The following is a 22713-nucleotide window of genomic DNA, read 5'->3' as shown; positions in this document are numbered from 1 at the left end:
ATATGCGTTTCAATAGACGCATTTTAAAGACTTTATTTAAACTATATCATAAAACTATAAATGTGGTTAAAATAATTTCTCTAAAATTTGTTAAATAACCGATTACGTTTTAATTAATATTAAAAAAAAATAACTTCCCTTTAATATAAATTTATATTTTAAATACGTACGTCATACATTATATTATTTTATATTATCTGATAAAAAAAAGAGTCAATTCTGTTTTTAATGAGTAACATAAATTTGACCTACTTATATTGACCAATAAGAAGTTGGAATACAATTTTACTCTGTTTTTAATTGGTTTTGTGGTGTCAACTCTGGTGTAGTGTTGCCAGTGTCTTAATATAACGTCTAATAATAAAAATCATACGGTTACGTTCTTGAAATCATAACATTCCTTTTTCGTTCCGTAAACCTTCGCATTCGTTGTAGTTCTGTCGTGTGTAATCACGACGAATGTAGTTGTAAACTTAGAACATATTTTTTTATAAGTGCTCTCGTTCCACTTTTCGTTAATACTTATTATTTTCTCATATCTATTCATCTTTGTGCTGTGCTACATAATCGACTGTATAACGTAGTGAAACAAAGGCTGTGTTGGAATTATGGTTTTGTGTTATGATGTCATTAATTAATCCTTGAAAAAATATGAGTGTAAGTGTCGAAGACGTTTCGAGTCCTTTATCTGAAGGGCAGAGCAGTGCTCTGGATGATGAAACGAAATCCGAAGCTGAGAATAAAAGCGAGGATGTTGAGGCAGGTCAAAAATCGGAGCCCACTACCCCGAAGCCACATCCTATGGCCTTCACGATTGACTTTGGACAGGCGAAACAATTCGATAATCGCAGACTGGAGGAGCTAGCTAAGAAGTCACAGGCTAGACATCAAAGAGTTCAATCCATGTCCGCAGGTCAATCGAGACAGAGTCCTATATCTCATAGACCACCTATGAGCGGCAAATTACCCAGAAAAGCTCAGGGTTACAATTCAGAAGGCTACTTCTCGTCAGATCAGGAAGACAGTGGTGTCTCGAGTTCCGTTAAACTCCGAAGTAGCCCATTAGTTGGTGCTGATAGACCGAATATAACAAGCCCTATAACAAACAGACTAATTCGATCGCCAGTAAACGAAAGCAAACTTATGTCCAAAAGTCCTATAGTTGATAGCATAATGTCCAGAAGTGATAACTACACGCACACTCTTAATCTACCCTTGAAAAACGCTAATAGTTCCTACTTGAGAGACGTCCATAGATCGCCAAGTTACGGTAATATCAATTGCAATAAACTGCCCATGGATATCATTGACGCCAGCCCCGAGGGCGCAATGTTGACTGACATCTCTAGTCCCGAATTAGACATTCTCACCCCCGATAATGGGTTGTCAACCCCTGAACATTCAAAGAGTCCGCTACGAAAGAGCAGGGCTTCGTCAGCGACCCCAGATTTATTGTTCAGGAAGTGCCCCCAAAAATCCGAACCGCTGTATATTGATGATGAAGTCGATGGAGAGTCAAACCATTCATCAACAGGTACATACACAATTGAGTGTGATAATTATACCGAAGAACAGAAAGCTAGAATGAGTATCGACAGAACTTTTGGTGTGGAACAGCCAAAAACTGTGCCAGATACATTGAAATGTACTTCAGTGGACCGGGATCCTGAAATAATATTTGACTTCCCAAATCCTAGAGTCATAACAAAAGAGCCGAGACGAGATGTCTGTCTCCGTAATCCGGTGACAAGCAAAGCTGATAATGTACAAAATAAATTATCAAATGATCGGAATGTTCTGGAAATATCATGCTGCTATGAATCTCCCAATGATGATCTGGCTCTCCAAACATCAAAACAAATCAAATCTACAAGAAGCTATTTGGAGAAGATAAAGAATAGAGTTAGAACAATAACGGAGAAGACATTCTCCAAGTCACCACCAAAGTTCGAAGAAGATGCTGATCTCGGTACATTCACATCCGTCACAACTTCTGGGGTACTCAGCTCGAAGTATCCAATCAAAGTGGAAATGCCAAGTAGGAGGCGCTGTAGTCTGACAAAATCGGAAATTGATCGGACAGATTACATCCACAGGTTGTCGAGGGAATCCTCGGTGCCTGTGAATTTACCAAGCAACAAGAACATTCTAGAAGACACCAAATTCGAGAGCACAGCACTCAAAAACGCCCAGAAAGCCCTGAAAGATGAAGTCAATCTAACATCAGATCCGTTGGTCGGCAAACTGTCCTATCTAAGCTTGAACAGGTGCAAGGGTGACAAGACCTGGATTCAGGATTGGGCGGACAGCGTCAAGAAATACAACAATAATGTGCTGACAGATGAAGCAGATCTCAATGCCACCTTCTCCATAGATGACCGTCCTCCGATCAGCCCAAGATTGATACCAACAAAACGTAAGTCACATTCTATTATCTTTTATAACTTTCTTATAAGATAAGATAAGAATTGCTATAATTTACGGACATTACAACAATAGACGTGTTTATTTATATAAACACTAGCTCTGCCTGTGTCTTTGCCCACAAGCTATTTTACTTTTTGTATTATTTATAATAAATATATAACATTTGTATCAAACCTCAATAAATTCTTTGCATCAGCTATCTGCCGGTGAATGTTTCTTCAAAATCTGTTCAGTCATTTCAGAAATATGCTGGGCCAGACAAATGCACTTAATATAAACCTTAATGTCATTTTTATTTATGAAACAGAAATTTTTTTTCATTTTTATTGATCTCCTAACATTATTAATATTGAGCTAATATATGCTTAAAAAATCGTTACAAAACATATCCTTTTATATTATATTAACTTGTATATGTTAAACGAGTATTCTATATAGAATTTATATTATATGTATATATGCTTGTTACAACAATACTCATGATGTCAGAGTGATTCTAGGATTAACCTGTGGAGGGCAATTGAAAAACACAGACGAAGTCGCGTACAATAGTTATATATATATAAATAGTAACAGTTACTTAAATGCTGTAACCTTAGTATAAGTTATAATTGTTTACATAAACACCGACAGTTCGGAAGTATTTCGTTCATTACTGTATAGAAGCCAGTAGTAAGGTTAGTTTTTATTACGTTTCGTTCGAACGTTAAGTTTATTTTGTTGAAATTCGGGTTAAGGTCGGTGGTTAATGGAAATCTTACGACTGCTCCTGATTTTCCGATGATGTCAATGTTGACGTGTTTCAGGTTATTGTGTAATGATAAAGCAAACATACACGCATCGACACGCACTAAGCTCTATATTTCTTTATCAGATTCACTTAAACAATTGACTAAATTATTTCTTTATGCTATTGTATGAAAAGAAATGAAGAATTTTTTTTTATATTGTCTGTTTATTTGTTCTGGCTAATCTTTAAAACGGCTGAACCGATTTTGACGAGATCTCCACTGGCAGATAAATGATGTAAGATTGTGTAAGTTAAGAAATATTATATATATATATATATGCATATGCATATAAATAGAATAGTACTTTAAAGTAAAATGTTATTTACAAAGATTTCCATATGTCAGTGTGTCTATTTGTTTGTATACATCTCCAAAACAATCTTTATTGGGGAGATTTAAATTTTATCTGATCATTTCACAGCCCGAAGTCCGCATGGAACACCAACAAAGATCCCGAGCCCCGTAGGGACTCTTCTACACCGTAGAACTCCGGTGAGTATATTGATTGATAAACATACACACATACTAACATTGACTCCTTAACTCGCCCACGTTCATGTAAATATAAGTCATCATCAGCTGATTATTGTTACATGTAATTTTTGTGTAGTGCTCGAGTTATATGGTGACAGACAAACGGACATATAATGTATGCAGAGGATTAGTAATGATTATATTTTCTCACATACTCACATATGTATATATATATATTGTATATAGATAGCGATTTTACCATATTTTTAAGAATTATGTTATAAAATTATTACTTAGAGCCACTTCACCTAAGCTGTACTGTCAGTTTGAAAGTACATGATGGGAACTCTTACTAGGGGTACTGTAGATGTTTAAGTCTGGGTCCTGTTATGTTGGAATCATCATATATATAGTATAAGTACGTATTTAAATTCATGTAACCGAGTACATATATTTTAAAAATAATATATTTTTAAAGTAAATAATATTTTTCTAGGGCAAGAAATGTGAAGAATTGAGAATATTCACAATGTTCATACCCTTGGATTGATAGATTGTATTTTAATTCTTTTATATAATTTAATGTGATTTTTTTATAGTAATAATTTATAATTTTTTAAACATAATATATATTTTGTCGAAACAGATATATATTTTTTTTCTTATTAGAATAATATTTTAGTGTTTAACAAACCTTAAATAAAAAAGGCATAAATATATTTTCTTTATAGCGAGAGCAATGCAAAGCTAATATAACAAAAAAATAATAATAAATTTTCATGGTAAATTTTTAAAAAGTTGAATGATTTTGATAAAGATAGTCTTATATTATAACTTGTTCAGGAGAAATATTATGGCTTTATATATATATATATATATATATATATATATATATACACATTGAGGTGTGTATTTTTGTATGTTTTTTTTTCATCCATCCATAAATCTTGATACCAAAGACTTTAAAAGAATTTTCAGAATCATTTTATAAATTGCGGAGTTTTTGCGTAACAGAACATACATACATACAGTGGAATTCAACATCATAGTTTTAGTTAAAAAACATCAATTATCGAAGTTCGTTACTATAACCATGTTTCCAGTACCATTAATGAAACTCCTCACACGACTTGAATACTGTAAACTGTCCGTGTTCAGTTTAACGTCGTAACACGTGGTAAGACTCGTAGTAATATGAAACAGGGAATATTTTCGCAGTGAAACTGTTACATTTTTCCACTCCAAATATTGTTTTAATGGCGCTCTCGTGTATTTTAAAGTTTTTTATTTTTTTCGTTAAATAATAAATATTTAATTAATATTACGAATAAAGAGAGATTTTAAGTGTAGTAGACATACATTTCCAGCAATGAGACCTAAGACTTTCGCGAGTATATCATATTAAAAATAATATAATAATCTCAGTGATCCGACAATGTTAATATCATTTAAATAAATTTGAAAACTTTTTACTTCAATTGTGTATTTTCCGTTACCGTGCTAACAACGGGATGAAAAATTATGTCTCGCAATTCACGTGCCTACTAAAAACGTTGTTACGTAACGTATTGAATTATAACGAACATATATATAAGGTTTTTTATTATTAGACTAGCCTCTGAACATTACTTAAAATAAAGTTGATAGCATATATATATATATGTTTACCAACCGTCAGCGGCATTTAGTGTCACGTCACTTCATACACTATACAACTGTTAGGTCTTGTTCCTGTATCAAGTCCACGAAAATTTCCGATCAATTATATCCCATGTCACAATCGGATGTCTAAGCTACAATACGGCAGAGTTTCATCAATATCCGCTCAGTAGTTTTCGGGTGAAAGGGCAACGAATATTCATAAACGCTCACAGACTTTCCCATCCATAATATAAGTGTGGTGTTAACAATCATGTTAATTTTTAATGTGAAAGTAAGCGTATGTAACGTTTTAACTAACTAACCGCTGGACCGATTTTAACGTAATTTGTTATAAACGTAGATAAAATCTCGGAGAAAGATATAGTGTCGGTCAGCGGGTAGTGGGGGGACTAAATTTAATTTTATGTATGTATAATTTATTAATATTAAATTGTCCTACATTATTCAGAGGACGTACATACATACATACATGTTTATATAAGTCTCTTATTTTGATTTATTTCATTACACACTGACGATATAACTTGTAATTGATTTTCCTTAATTAGTAGTAATTTGTGTTGATGAAGACGAACACACATTGTTATCGTAAGTATTATAGTCTATGGCTCTTAAATATAGATTTATTACTTTAATAAATAATTGCGTGTGTTTGTTTGTTTGTATATCTAATAAACTAGGAATCTTTTATTATATAATTCTGATCTTACATAATAATTAAACCGATATTTTTATATATACCAGTATATATAAAAATATCGAGCAAACCCAGGATGTCGTATCGTTAAAAAGACTTAGCTAATGTAATGCAATGAGGTTGTATATATTAAAATTCTGAACGTGTTACAGACCTGTCAAACTTTCGCGGTTATAACAACAGCTACACGAATTAAATTATATGTATATATATATAGTATTACTCGTACAAATATATTAATTATAACATAAAAAATACTACAACCATTACTTGGTTATAATACGTTATAATTATCTCACGATAATACCTATTTTGATACAGTCTTACATTACATTGTTTAAAAAAAATTGCTTCTTATATGTCGAAAATTCAATCAGAATATATCGTAAGAGGCAGCTCTCTAGATTATTTAGGATTGTACGTATTTTTTTAAAGTTTAATTAGTCGTCGTTGAAGTGGGAGCGAGCTAAATAAATCTCTCTACAACCTACATGGGCCTGTCCAGAACTTACATCAGCTCATTCTTGCAACGTGCTTCGAAGGCAGCCCTAGTGGGTTCGTTTCAAATATGGTTAGGTAGAGAGAGGAGCTTGGACGGTGGAGGTGAGCGTTTAACGCGTTAGATAGGGCCCCTTAAACCTACACCTGGGTCGCAAGTCCCAGGCACTGCTGAAGCTGCTCTCCCTGCAACGAAGACGGAACCCCTCAGCATTCCATGGATTCAAATTAAATTATAAAAGGTTCCGTATCATAAATAACATCAAACGATTTAATACTGTCATAATATACACATATACATTATGTTGCTTCTAGCTTATATTATTTTAAAGTTTAATTAAAATTAATTCAGCTGTTTTTTGAATAATGATTAACAAACATACACACACATTGTCATGTCCCTATGATATGCCTCACCTCACATGACTCATAACGGCTCTACAGGTCGTCTTTTTATACCAGCTATTACAAGATGGATGTGATCACAGATAGGAACACTAGTCGTGTTTGTTGGCTTTGCTTGTTTCAATATTTTAGTTGTAAAAATTTATATATAACAGCGGTATCCCTAACACGGGTTCGCATCGTCGCACTACATACTTTGCGTTTCGCGTTTTCTTATTCAATAACCTACTTTAGTACTACAAAGACTAAACGCAGAGCACGTATTGCGACGGTGGAAACTGTTGGTAAGGATAAAACAAGTTTTTTATGTGAGAGTAACTTTTATTTTACGTTTAAACAACTGTATTCATGTACCGATTTTGATGTAACTTAATGAGAAGGTAGATTTCGTACTCGGAGATGCATTCGGTTATATATTATAACAAATTTTTTATATCGATTTTATTAATTAATTATATAATTTTACACTAATTGACATATATTATTCTCTTATTTCATTGATTTATTTTTATATGGTTACCGATTGTGCGCAATTATTTTTCGCGTGTAGGTGTGTCTTATATATACGATTACTCATCAATAGTTACTTACTACTCATGTAGGTTTGTTTGTTGACTAAATTAACGATATTTTTTTGTAGTTAATATTTATATCAGAAACAATATGTGTTCCTTACGACCTTTTTAATCAAATAATGTACCGTATTAAGGATTTAGAGTATTTCTCCTGATGTTTAAGCTGCGTTGTTGCAAAAGTTACATGAAAATCGGTGAGCGTTAAATATATATATGTACATACATCGCACCTTTCCTACATTTAAAATTATAATCAATGCTGTATTTTAAATTTAACAAAGATAATATTTTACGTCTCATTAATTATTATACAAACATTTTCAAACTGTTTTGATAGCTTGCCAGCTAACAGGTTTGGGACTATAGATTAAAAATATCCAAAGTGTTTATTATAAACAATAACATCCAGTCCGCCGGAAGTGAACGGCGGCCATCTTGTGGTAAGGCTGATGAACTTTGGGTCATTGTCTTAAATAGTTTATTTTTTTCACTTTAAAAATGTATATTGTAAACGCCTGTACCGATTTTGATAGAATGAAAAATCTATTGTTGTTTTTCATATAAAAAACGTTGACATATAAGATAATACGACAGATGCGATGTCTTTACTTATTAATAAAATCAAAGTAAATGAACAAATCTTCCATATAAGATATAATTTTCGTATAAAACAGTAATGTTATTGTATCTTTATTATTTACTATTCAATATAAAGGACTAAAAATAATTTAAAGGCATTCCTTAGTTTTCTAGTAATGGACAATCCAACATACATATATTCTCTCCACGATTCTCATCTGAATAGTAAATGTCCGCTAACATATTATGTAAGCAATCTACGTGACTCTACTCGACAAACAGACAGATATATTCATCTCTATTAACATACGAATAAAGTTTAAATTTAAATGCTATATAAAGATTTCAAGTCAGTACATTATTTTGAATTACTTGCAGACTTTAATATAAAATTTGTTATCAATTGATTATGATCCTTATGGTATACGAAATTGTGTTTATTTTCGCCTGTGGTTTGTTGTGAGGGATTGTTTTAAATTTATATTTTGTATATGGTTTATAATAATTCCTATTGTGAACCTAATATATATGTACTATAGAGTGTGATTCAGTTTGCTCGTTATATGACGTTAGTTTAATGTCACTTTGTTCCCAGTATGTGATTGTGATCGTGTTCCAAGATTCACTGATGGAATTTTGAGTCATCGTCAGTGGATTCCTTATAACGGAACTGTTGAATGTCTCGTCAGTCGTTATATTTCCTTATAAATACTTTCTCATTATTATTAAATAGTGTCAAAATTGTAAGACGCCATTTTTTTAAAATGTCAAATTAATAAAAAATATGCCGCGAAAATATACTAATGTAAATGTCAAATGTCGTGAATGTAGTTATTTTTTTTATTTCAAACATCTCTTAGTTGGCAAATGATCAGATGCATTATGCCACCACAATTATTTTAACGATTTTTTATATCGATTATAAAATTATAAACGTAACGATTAAGATACATTTATTTAGAAATCATTTTTTTTTTATTAATTTTCGAATAAGATGGAAGTTATTTTATATATGATGGCAAATAAGCTGACAGTGTACTAATTGTAAGTAGGTAATGTTATTCGTAACACTAAGGGGTAGAGCGCTGTTGCGACAGGAACCACAGTCGAATAGGGCTTCCGGTTAGTTAAAGGAAATGCGTTTAATGTACACATAATAAAAAAAAAAATTCTGACTTTAGTCGTCTAAAATATTCATACACTTTATGCTTAATACTCGTTTAATCGAATTATAATTACGTACGTTCAACAGTATTCTAAGAACTGGTGTTGAAAAAAATGTATTTTTTAAATATAGCGCGATCGCGTTGCCAAAAACAGTTGCTGTTTGGATTATATCCAATTTGCGTATCGATTTTATTTTGGACTTTGGATAACTGGATTAGCATGAGCGTCCTTACTATCAGTTCTTCTTAATACTGACACTTGACAGTGAAGTTTATTCGAAAAAGTATTTTTTTATTGAAACAAAATATTGACGAAGTGCGATCGTTTTAATAAATGTATTACTTGCTTACGTCTCTTACTTAAACACCAATGACGTTTTTCACACATAAATATTCCATAAGTATTTAATATTAAATATATTAATGAAGTAAGGTTTTTATAAAAAAAAAAAATTTCTTTAAAAAATATCAGTTTGTATTTCGATGTTCAGTTTATTGGAAATTTATATAACATAATATAATATAGTAAATGTCCGTCTCTGTGTTGGCTTTTAACGACCTAACCGCTAAACCGATTTTATTGCAATTTGCTATAAAGATAAATCAGTCCTTCGAAAAGGATATAAAATACTTTTAGAGCTTATAACTTTAACTGAGGCCTGTACAGAAGGGATAAAAAGCGAGTTTTAAAATAAAATTGGGTCAAAACAACGAACTCGTTTGAAGTATTTATAAATGGCAGCTTCAAAAACTTCAAGGTCGCGATAGCACCATTTTAAAGATATTTTAAAAATGGGACACGTTTATTTCAATAGATTATGTATTATAATTACTTTTCTATGGGAAGAAACACTAGATTTATTCTGTCATATAAAATAAATTAATTTAAATATTGAACCATTACAAAAATTATAATGAACCGAAATAAAGATTTATATTTTATATTATCGTGAAAGTTGTATGCATCAAACAATTTGGAAAACATTAACTTAGTTTGCAAACTGATTTTTTGTAGGTCATTGTATATAAAATACATTACAATAAAATATTATTCCAAAGCTTATTTTCCAATTAATATTATTTCTAATAACACCCAGATTAAACTTCAGATAACTTGTCCTTATTATATATTGGTTCCACTTTCCAAATGGCGCGAATATAATACAATAGCAGACATTTTGTTTTAGTGTCCAAGTTTGATATCAAACTATAATGTACTTATTGTATCTTAAGATCTAAATAATAAGGTTTATAATTGTCTGTACGGTGAACGTCTAGACTAATAATTTTATACTGAAATGGACTCAGTGTATCTTATTTATTATGAAATAAGGCTTACATTTGTCTGTGTAGTTGAGCTTTAAACTGTAATGAACTTTATCTTTATATAATAAGGTTCAGATTCGCTTGTTTAGTGTTGAGGTGCGGTCATAACTCGCAATTCGAAAATGGAATGTTTGAAAATTGCATTCAAAATGGCAAAAACCATTTGTATGCTTTGTAGTAATTTAAAAATATTTTTTATTTCATTGGAAATTAAATGATTCGATTAAAAGTTATTACAAAAAGAAATAAAAAAAAAAGTACTGTAGTATTTAGTAATAGTATAATACGTAAAATAGTACTTGAAATTTAGCTATTTAATATAAACTATCTTTCAACTATCGAAGGCCGCCATTTTGACATGTTTAAATTTACCTATTTGCAATCATATTAAGTGTTAAACCGCGTGCGATGTATTAATATGAATTATAACTGGTTGATACCCCCGACTTTGTGGCTTGTTATATAAAAAAATATATTTGTATGTGCATGAAAAATTACATACACATACATATATATAGTGCTTATGACAATTGTTTCATAATAAGTAATAAATTTATAGTAAGTGAATATGTCGCCATATTTTTAAGGTAAGGCGCCAAGTATCTTATAAATTTATTTTCATTTTTATATATCTAGTAGTTTGGTCGCGATGTTTTCACGGCTATAATGTTTTGTATGACTAATTAACTAATATAATGTATTAAATAGAAAAGTAAACGAAACTATGACTCATTGCAATATAAATTTACGTGAACGCGTTCAGTTTAGTTCTAAGGAGTGTTTTTTGTTTTAATATCATAGTAAATGTAATGACTTCACTTTCACTTGTACAATGAACCAATTATTATAAGTGAAATTTTAAATTTTTATATTATTTACGTTATTTATAATAACTATAAGATGAATATGCGGGTTAAGTAATAAATACGTTTATTGTTTGGTTAGGACAAGGATTGTATTGATTGATATATAATGTTATTATTTAGTAAGAAAAATTATTCTTATATATTTTTTGTATCACATACAATACTGACAATATCGCGTTTATTATAACATCAGGATCCATTATGTATTTTTATATTCAAAGGTCTATTTATTGTATAATAAATGTTAACTTCTTATATTAGTAGTACATATGTACAAACATAGAGCCGTCCCATGGTCGGGCGCACAATGACAAGTGTATTCACACAGCAAAAGACATACACTGATGCGATTTAATATAATATTTTGATGTATGTATGTACGTTTGTTATTCTCGTGAATAAAACTACTGAACGATTTTCGATGAAACTTAACAGTAATGTAGGTCAGACATCAGAATAGGATGTAAGGTTTAATTTAACTTGGATATATCTATTTACAAACTAATCGACATAACAGTTGTATTGTGTATGAAGTCACGTGACACACGCCAGATGTCGCTGACTGTTGGTTAACTTCACATTTTTATCAGCTTTATTATTTACGGCGTGGTTAAAATCTGACTAATGGCTTCAGATGATAACTATGTAACTGTCGGTTTTATGGTAAAAGATGAAATCTCATATCAACGGTCGTATATAATGCAGTGATGTCATGTTTAAAATAAAACCTTAGACATACTTATTATGTTCTTATTATTTAACAAAGTTACTTAAAGTGGGTGTGGGTTCGATACCAGATTTTTGTAATAATAAAATGTTATTCTCTCATATATTGCACCTAACGTAAGTTCGTGGCTCTCACCTGTTAGTGACGTCACATCCGTCCAGGCCCTTCGTCACGGTCTCAGCTTACAATACGAATTGATTATACGTATAATGGCGGACAATAGAAATTATTTAAAATAGTACAAAGAAACGTCGTAATATTAATTCAATATTATATCTTGGATGGACGTTATGCATTCTGAAGATGGACCGGTTTTGATGAAATGTCCCAATTATATAGATCGTACATCAGAATAGCATCAAGTCTATAATATGTCCTTTCAATTAATATAGTTTGTACGAGCATTATAATAGTTGTATGTGGTATAGTCATAACACTGCCGATAGATGTCGCTGACATTTGTTTTACATTATACACAATATTTCAATACTATTAGTTTTACCTTATTTTTGTTTATCGGAATATGTTGGGGTCTCTGCTTTCTTAAAGGTCTAATCTGTACGATAACTATTGATTTTTTTTTACAAAATTTTACATATTTAACACATCTCTAGTGGCCCACTGATTCAGCTACCGCTGTGTGAATTTAACCCCATACCTCAAGGGTTAGGACTGCCTCTAGAAATTAATATTAACCTACATACATATGTCACTTCATTTATATTTATCTTATCTTATAAGTACTAGGATACTTATAAGAGTAATTATATATATATATAATATTTCAAGTGTTCTTAACTGAACAAGGCGTCGATGTCAGTATTTTTACTCGACTTTACTATAAGTAGTTATGTTTTTGCCGTTTTGTATGTTGCATAAACTCCGAAACAATAAGATTTAAGACATTGTTAATATATGGTTTACAAATCACAATGTTTTTATTTAAATTATGTATTTAAATAAAACATAGAAAGCATCTTTATAGTATATGAATTATTTAGCAATCTTTCAATAAGTTTAAAATGAATAAATACGTAAATTAAATCTAAAAGATGGAAGTTTTATATTTTTTCCCGAATAAAATCGATTTTTATCGATAATCATTTGACCGTGAATAAATTGATTATATTATAATATTACTCATCTCGAGACAGCTGTTGTATTAAATTACAGCCATGTGAGTAGAGCAGATGGTTAACGTAAAGGACCAAGGATCCTTAATTATTACAACACTAGCTTGTACTCGCTACTCCGTCCGCTTTGGCATTAAGCGTGCTGATAGAGAAATTTGTATATTTTAACCAGTCGCTAGCGACATCTATCGTCTGTTACGTGACTTAAATTAGATTGGATTTCCGTATGTTTATGTTCTATATTATCTTCTAATGTGTGAGCTATATTATAATTAAGTTTAATTAAAAACCATTCATTAATTTTTTATTGAATTAACAACAAACATACACATAAATCATCTTTATAATATTATTAATATTACATTTACTATAATATTGTCTGTAAATTACAGCGGCTTAAATCCAAAGATATACTTAGAAGGAAAAGTTTTAAATTTAACTTGATTGTGTGAAATAGTAAAAATGTTTTTTTGGAATATTCCATGCGTACAAAGACCGGTTAGACGGTTCGCTAATTATATTACGTTAATTGGTTTAAGCATATTTCAGCTTAATTAGACATATGCTGTAGTATTTTAGATATTAATTTCGTGACCGATCTCTGGATCCTGTATATCATCAGGGCTATCATGGTAATAATCTTCCATAGGTATGTCTGGAAGATGTGTTAACAAAAGTTGTCTAATGTTCTACTAAAACTGTTTTATTCTTGTTATTTCGCTCTATATTTAATCCTAGACAAATTCTAAATATATGTCTGTGTGTGTATATTTTGGGACTTGCAACTCTCAAACCGCTTTCGTAAATAAGTAAATAATAATGAGATCTAAGACTTTATAATCTCGTTCGCATTTCATATCTCGTCTGCCCGTGATTGCTGCAAAGTAACCGAAACGTCGGGAGTAGTGGTTTTTAAAATAATAAAATACGCGTAGTAATACGAAAAATATTACTTTCATTTAGTCTTTGAAGACAGTTAAATTAAATACGCTTAATTCAATGCGTGCATATGAGAACCGGAAACCGTGCATGCGTTGTGCATGTCACGAAAACAATGCCACAGCCAGCATGGTCATACCTCAGGAGTGAGTCAGTGTGACTAACTCAATGTTTACCTTTATAAATAAACTACTCGGATACATATTTGGTTACAGTGAAACCTGATTCGTGAGTCATGATACGACTTGGTTTTTATATTTTATATATATAGACATATATAATTCGTATGTGCGTGTCGGTACGTCTGTATGTCACTGAACACCGAAACGGCTGGACTGATTTTAATGATATTTTTTGATGATTCTGGGTGGCGCCCTACATGGTTAGAATTCACAAAATAGCCCGGCAGGTGGTTATTTAAAATGAGACGGCTGCAATGCAGGATACTGTGTATGTTGTTTTAAAGCGGGCGGAGTCGCGGGCAGAAAATTATATAGAACATCAATATATAAGAGATTTTATTTATCTCGATATGTATCTGTAAATGTTATAACTATATAATAAGTTTTAAAAAACGTCAATAAATTCATGTATGTATAATTTGTGAAGGAAATAAGAGTTATTTAAGCCAAACAATATATTCTATATAAAAACATAACGAAATTTCTCAAAATACTTAATTTAAAATTTAATTTTTATAACGCTCTACAAATTAAGTGTCTTGCAATTAAATGTGATTCAGTAAGGACTTGCATTTGAGTCAACGGGTCAGAGAAAACACGCTCAAGGTTTATAGCGACGTAGAAACGTAATAGTGGGCCACATATATTATATAATACATAGGACACTGCAATAGTCTTATAACACTAGCCAAATACTACAGCTTCATCTAAGAGACGAATGAAATTAATTTCATATACCTATATTTTGGCTGTGTAATATTAATTAATAAGTTTTCGAATAATGTTTAATGAATGAATGAAAAAACTTTCCAATTTTCAGTTGTTCGATCGATTTAATGCCAGCCAGTTATTACTCAATATTTCTAGACAGCTTTCAAATTATTATGAACTATGTTGTAACATCACGCACACTTCCTCAATCCTCATAGCTGGATATTATCAAATTATTTCGAATATAAAAAAAAACAATTAGCGTCAATAATAAAAAAAAACACGTAAAATATTTGATGTATCATTGTGCGTGATCCGTTACCATCGAATTGGTTGACTGCGACGGAAGCTGGTGGTAATATTTGTGTGAACGTAAAAAATTGTTTCGTATGTTATGTTGTTGGCAATTTTGTTTAAATATTATTATTTTTCTGCAGGATCTCATCCCGCCTCAAGACACGGAATCCTATTTGGTGAAGACGCAAAATGCTATCACGAATTTACAAGCGAAGCTGCACTCCACCAAGAATACTTACATTCCGAATCCGCTTACAACAAGTCTTGTCAGCGAGAAGACACTGGTGTCACGACTTCCATTATCCCAGCTAAGCAGATCCAACTCGCTAAACTATCGTCTCAGACGGAAAGAAACTTCGGGCGGAAGTAGTCCTTTAAGGAGTCCCGGACATTACGTCATCACGGGCTCCGCTAAAGTTCCGGAAACAAAAAAAATTCTCATCAACAGCGCCACCAGATCACTAGAACAAGACACAAGGCACGACTCCAATATGAACAGCCCGTGCTCCGAAAGAGGTCTTCTAAGTAATAGTTCCGATGACAAAACTCTGTCACACACACCGTACGATGTGCACACAACACCGATTAGAAAGACACACACACGTCATAGATCCTTCGACGGGAAGAACCCTATAGAATACTTCCCGAGCGACATCAACAACGCCAACCAGAACGTAACCCTCAAACACGTCCTCAAGAACAATGTCATAGAGAGCAAAACTCATAGAATCGATCCAACGCGTTGCCAAGATACCAAGAAGACTCATGTCAGAGTTCTGAGTGATGGCAAGAAACCGTACACTTCATCGATCAAACGTTCGAGCTCGTTCAGCACCGTCAACAGGAACAACAATCTGGACCCGCGGCTCACATCCAGGAGGTCTAGCGGACAGTCCGAAGAATATAAGGACTATTCAGACGAATCTGACAATGGATCCTTCGCTAAGACACAAGACGTCAGGCTCAAAAGACCTCTGCATCGAGATAGATTGGATTATGACATTAAGTCCATAGTCCCATCGAATTCGCCGAGATGTCCGAATACTCCAGAGATGCAGAGGAAATTTGGACCGGGTCTGGTGAGGGCGTCCGGGCGGCACAAGGACCAGAACTCACGAATGTCCGAACCACCACCGTCTAGAGAAGAGAAGAAACCGGTAAATCATCAGAGTCGAAGAATCACAGAGCCCAACAGACAGACCGTTCTAAACAGATTGACTAAATCCAGATCTTCCACGAGGGAGGTCCATCCAAAACCTCAGGAGAAAGGTGAGGTCCCAACACATACCGTACCGAATTGTTGCTAATAAAGAAAACAACGCGGCCGGAGTAACGGTGCTAAGCTAGTGCTCACCTAAAAATATCGATAATAGTCACGTTTTCCGATATACAATGCATTGTTCTTTTGTAATTAACCAAATCGATTATCCTCAAGGACTGCTTTTGTCCAAACAAACAATTGTCTTAGTGGGTTCGTATTGGACTTCACTTCCGCCATTTTAAGTGTCAAATGAGAGTGACACTTTTTTTTTTCAATACAACAAGGTCATGAACCCGTTTAAAAATTCATCAATAATTAAATATCTAGGGATATTAGTTATTTGTTTTCAATATAAAAAAAAAATATCTTTTTATATACATATATAAAAAGATAATATTAAAGTCTGGGAATATAAACTAACGTCTAAGCACACCCACGGACAGTTATAACGAAATGGTTCTTATGAATACAATGAACACATCGCAAGCCGTCTCCGCTGTATTTACGTTTAATATCAACGCTATATAATATCATTTAAAAATATTCTAATAAGAATGAATCAAACATAGGAATTGTGTGATTGTTACGCCATTATTACAACTGAGCTATTGTGACCACATAAAAGACTACATATATATATGTATTTGTATATTAACTAGTCTCAGTTTGCGTCATGTCATTATTTCCCCTCTCCTTAAAGCCCAAAAGAAGCCAAGTCAGCACCGTTCAACATCCGGTTTAGCGTCAAAGGAGGTGGAATTCTCCAATTGGAAGAAGCGTTCTTCCTACGACCCAATGAAAGCTGCGCAGGAGGGTAGGAAGAAACAGCAAATGGTCAGGAAACAGGAGTACAACAAAGATGACCTGAGCTCACCCAGGTAATAAATACTTACACGAAACATGACCATTTCAATTAGGTCTTACTATAATGACTGCATTAATATTTTTATGTAACGTCAGATTTAATTGCAGATATATCTCACACGAACAGAGCATTGGTCATCAATGTTACTTTAATGCTGACATAAACCTATAATTTAGTCAAAAATATCCGCCTACCCTCATGTTTTGGGCTCAACTATATTTCACACACATTTCTGTTCCGTCCAGTCACTCGTCGCCGGTTCATCGCTCTCAGTCCTTCCACAGTCACATGTTGGATTACTCGTCGGAGGAGGAGACTCCGGTGGAGATGATCACCTCCACGCACTCCGACATACTCGGCCTGGATCTGAGGAGGGAACTGGTCGTCAGTTACCAGGTGAACTCAGAATAGACAAACCCTGGAAAATTTCATATAGCATAAAATTATTTTGCTACGAACGAGGTTTTAAGTATGACTTCAAGTTATGACCGTGTGAACCCCAACACTAATGACAACAATATACTAATTTTTAACTATATAAAAACGCATAAAATCTATCAGATTCCTTAAAACAATCAGGATATCCTGTCTGTTAGATCTCATGTCTGTCTGTGTGACCGGCAGATGTTTTGAAAAAAAAAAAAAAATTATGACCATATCCCGAAAAACAACAACTGATTTTATATTCCATTTTAATAATTTCCGCTTCACACCTACTTTACGTAAAGCGATCACGGTTTTTATTTTAAGTTACAATATTTTATACCATAATCTGGCGCGTAAATAAAAAAACAAAGAATAATCAGAATCAAAAGTAATATTTTGTTTGCTGCTAAATATATTATTATTAGTTAGTTTATAATATCGTTAGTCTTACAAAATTTTCAAATAATAGAAAAATTATATACATAATTTTCATAACTCCCTGTATATATGAATTTATAACAATTTTCTAATTAACTATTTCCAGGTGAATCCTCCGCAAGAGAAGATTAAACGCCGGGAGCAGAAGACGAAAAAAGAAATCCCAGATCTAGCGGACAAGAGGAAGACCTTCATCGTCGACTCTGATACAAACTCCACAACCAACGGCAGCAGTCCGAGGACCTCGGTGTTCAGTCACAAGAGTGACACGGAAGATAGTGGCCCCGAGAGCGCGCCCGTCATGAGGCACGGGAAGAAGATACAGCAGAAGCAGAGGTAGGAACATATATAGAGTATGCAGAGAAAAAATTGTTGAGAATTTACACTACCAGTAGACCAAAACAAGGATATTAGTAGACACTACCGATGGTGTATGGGGGGATATTAATTACTTATTGATTGAAGATTTGGTTTGTTTGTCTCCAATATAAGTTATTATTTAAAATAATAAGAGTAGCTAGTGATGAAAAAGGAGGTAGAGTAGACTTCCACTTATTGTATCAGCTGTTTGCCAGGTACCGTCCCATCAAATAAAACACACTGTAGCTAGAACAAGGGCATGATGTATATACTTCAGGTACAGCGGTGATTTTTCAATGTCCTCATCAACAACCTCTGTCAGCAAGAAGCCCAAGGAATCGATACAGCCGAGATATCTCGATATATCCAAGTACAAGTCGGAGAACTCGCCCAAGAACTTCCTGAGGAGGGATCCGAGCAAGACTTACATCGGTGTGCTGAATAACTCGGACAAGAAAGAGATTAGCAAAGGAAGCGCCCAACACTACGAGATGGGTTAGTAACTCACTAACACACAGTCGTTAGCAATCAATATGTTGCTTATAATGTTGGTAATCCTTATAAGACCAGGGTGAAACAGTGACTGTAATTAAAACAATATAAAGTCCACAATAGATGATGATTTTCAAACATCACACACTACTATATAGTAATTATGTTTCATTGAGGTTTGGTGTTTGGCAAAGAGCCATTTGTAATTCATAATAAGTTCAGTTTATTGTGAAGAATAATCATATATATATTATTAATTATTGAATTATATAACTTGCAGAACAAAAGAAACAGGAACTTGAGAAGTGGAAGCGAAGAGCGTCGTACGACCCCAGGAAGGCGGCGGCAGCGGACAGGGGCAGCAGGAACACCAGGTGCAGAGATACATAAGACATACACACGTACACATATACATACATACAATACACACGTACACACATACACGCATACACACATAGATACCTAATGATCGGATACAGAGACTGATCATTCAAGGAATATATCGCTGTACAAAAAACGAAGTATTATTTGTTAACTTAATCTAACGAAGGGACATTTCCTAAATGTCTGTATAATGTAATACATATAATGCTCTAGATCAGTGGCCTAGCAATAATTTGACAATTCTAGACCTAATTCATATGTAATATCAATTATTAGATATAATACCAGTGAAAGGTAGATTCATTTTTAAAACGAAAATATATTTTTAATCTGTCATGTATGTTATCTGTACAACAGATTATAATTACGCCGCCAATAGTGAATATATAACGTATATATTTTATTATTTTATAAGTATAAAATCTTTATATAAAGCGTAGAATATCGCTTCATATCGACTAAACTATTTATATGTTTGTATTTTAGTTCTATATTGTGTTAGGAACTAACGTACGTATGTATTGTGAAATTCTAGAGCGTGACAAATCACAAAATGCATGAAATTCTGGATAAAGTGTCACGGGCAGCCATCTTTGTTAAGGTAAATGGCAAATGTCAAAGTGACAGATGTCAGCACGACATTTGGGCAAGGGAGAGAAATCGCACAGCCAACGAAAATAACACTTAATGCAAAGCTTTTAAAGACGCTTTTAACACATAATTTACGTTTGCATTTTTTTAATATTATGTTATAGTAATTATTATCTTTTTTATACATATTTACCTATTATAAGATAACATAGCCTTTTAATACGAAATAATCTCACAGACTATATTTATCAAAGAGAATCATGCATTACGTCTAACGCATACCTTTATCTATTTATACATAGTGCTTTTGATAAATTAAGACCTAATAGGTAAATGTATGGCTTCCGAAGGGAGTAATAACGAAACTAAATATACATGTATATTTTTGTTAATTTTCCTTGTTTAGTAACGTTAGCGTTGTTCATGACTTGCAGCTATTGATATGTATCCTTATAAGTATCATGCTTTTTTAATAATAATATTATATAATATTTGTTATCTGTGTATTCTATACTAATATTAAATATAATTCCCCAGCAACGTGCTACGTTCCCAGTCGTTCCACGGGCCGGTGCTGTCGCCGTCCGTGCGCTATCAGCCGCAGCCCATCAACGAAACATACGACGCCTCCAGCGACAACGACTTCTGAACGCTTGACACGTGTCGACATTACCGCCAAAACATTCTGTGCAAATCAGCTTTAATTGTCAATGTCAGTTTGACACGCTGCTCCGATTCGGCGCCGAGACGTCACATCTGACATTTTGTTTTAGAATTGTCTATGGATTTTTTTTTTAATGAGATTGCATTCGGAATTGTCTATGGATTTTATTATGTCGGATGTAATAAATGAAATATAAGAAGCTTTAACCGTGTCTCAGAGACTTCGGGGTACACGCAAGGAGTTAAACTACAGAACGAAGAGGTTTTAAGCCTGGTTTAAAATCATATAAATATGAAAATTTCAAAATGTCAACGACATTCAGCGTGTAAACAACAAATATTTTTTATTATATAATAAATAATTTTATTTGCACTGTAGATTATAATTTAAAGTGATTCGATCTTAGCGGACTGTTATATAAGTCTTGATTTGTTAGTCGAATGAAGTTAGAAAATTCAAGCCAAACTATTATAATGTGCCGCGGTTTGGGGAAGACAATCGCACAATTCTCCCGAATGTTATCTGATGAAGTACACTGAATGTCGGACGGACGTACAGACGGACAGACAGACGGACAGACGGACAGACAGACAGACAGACAGACAGACGGGTTAGATAGGAAGAGGCAGGATGAATCGTCGCGTGGTCTTTGTAACAGACTGAAGATAATTTTTTTTATATATAAATATATATTAAGTTAGTATTTCTTTGCTCATTTCATTCGTACATCGATTAATTTTATGTTCTTATTTTAGAGAACGTTTCAGTGCAATTAATTTTAAACATCACAAAGATTGCAGTTTTTTTATTTTTTATTATTATTCTAAGTTTATTTTATCTCATGAGATTTTTTAAGTATTTCCTGAACGTGCATTGAAGTGGTTGTTAGCGCATCCAGCTGATTGGCTGATGTCCGGAGCTGGTTCAGGATGCCGTTGATAATGTTTTACTTCATGCCCTCGGGTGTTGTCATCGAGTATGTCCAAGTCATATAAATCTGTATAATAAGACATGCCTAAACGCTGATGCTGTCCACTAAAATAGTATTTTATAATTAATATGTAATAATCATTTTTTTATCATTTTATGTTGAATGTTTCATTTTGTTTTACAGCAATTATTTTTTTTTTGTGTAAAATACTCATTTATCCTTAAAAATTCGTTTCCGTTGATATTTGATGGGGTTTCCGATTTATTGATAAATAATTAAATATTTTATTTTCATGAATTTTTGCTGAAATAATCGATATATTTTTTTTTTTTTATAAATTATTTAAAAATTATATTGTTTGCTTATATTTTTATATAGACACGATATCGAAATGTACAAAGCGAAGATCAAAATACGGCTGACCGAGTCGTCCCGAACATGATCTCAAGCAAGATTGGTATCTTTAATCAGCCGCCTCCTTTGTAACACATTAGTATTAAGCCTCGCTTAGGTTTTGTAAGTGAAGCTGAGGTAATACATCGGTATTACTTATTGATGTTTAGCGTCTCATGGAAATATTGTTATATCAGTAAAATAAACATTATTACAAAATACAATTATGACTTGTCATTTATCTACCAAAGGAGTTAATTAGAAGTTAGTAACGTTACCTTTGAAGGAACACTGAAGAGGCATTTGTAACTGAACTTCATTAGAAATATGTTATATTCATGCACAGTATGAGACGAAACCTCTCAGCATTCAATGGATTCACCGTGCTGCCGCCGGGTCCATGATGCAGGGAGAGGAGCTTCAGCAGTGCCTGGGACTTGCGACCCAGGTGTA

General features: G+C 32.9%; 1 protein-coding gene across 2 annotated transcripts; it reads left to right on the top strand.

The window, feature by feature from the left end:
* The first annotated feature begins 391 nt into the window (after window positions 1-391).
* Window positions 392-22484, top strand: LOC116775500 (uncharacterized). 2 transcript variants are annotated; one of them, XR_009753265.1, is made up of 10 exons: window positions 392-2416; window positions 3640-3710; window positions 15596-16724; window positions 17417-17594; window positions 17827-17977; window positions 18552-18781; window positions 19083-19300; window positions 19578-19671; window positions 20217-20282; window positions 20810-22484. XR_009753265.1 is itself a non-coding variant. In XM_061525191.1 (9 exons), the coding sequence occupies exons 1-9, from the start codon at window positions 652-654 to the stop codon at window positions 20919-20921; spliced, it is 3948 nt and encodes a 1315-aa protein (XP_061381175.1). In that variant the 5' UTR covers window positions 392-651; the 3' UTR covers window positions 20922-22484. The 2 variants fall into 2 exon arrangements, 1 of the variants encoding a protein (XP_061381175.1); XM_061525191.1 differs by lacking the exon at window positions 20217-20282.
* Window positions 22485-22713: the final 229 nt, after the last annotated feature.

Source organism: Danaus plexippus, chromosome 27, assembly GCF_018135715.1.
Source record: "Danaus plexippus chromosome 27, MEX_DaPlex, whole genome shotgun sequence".
Lineage (NCBI taxonomy): Eukaryota > Metazoa > Arthropoda > Insecta > Lepidoptera > Nymphalidae > Danaus > Danaus plexippus.
Note: the sequence above shows the minus strand (reverse complement) of the source record. Positions and strands in the feature narration are given on the sequence as shown.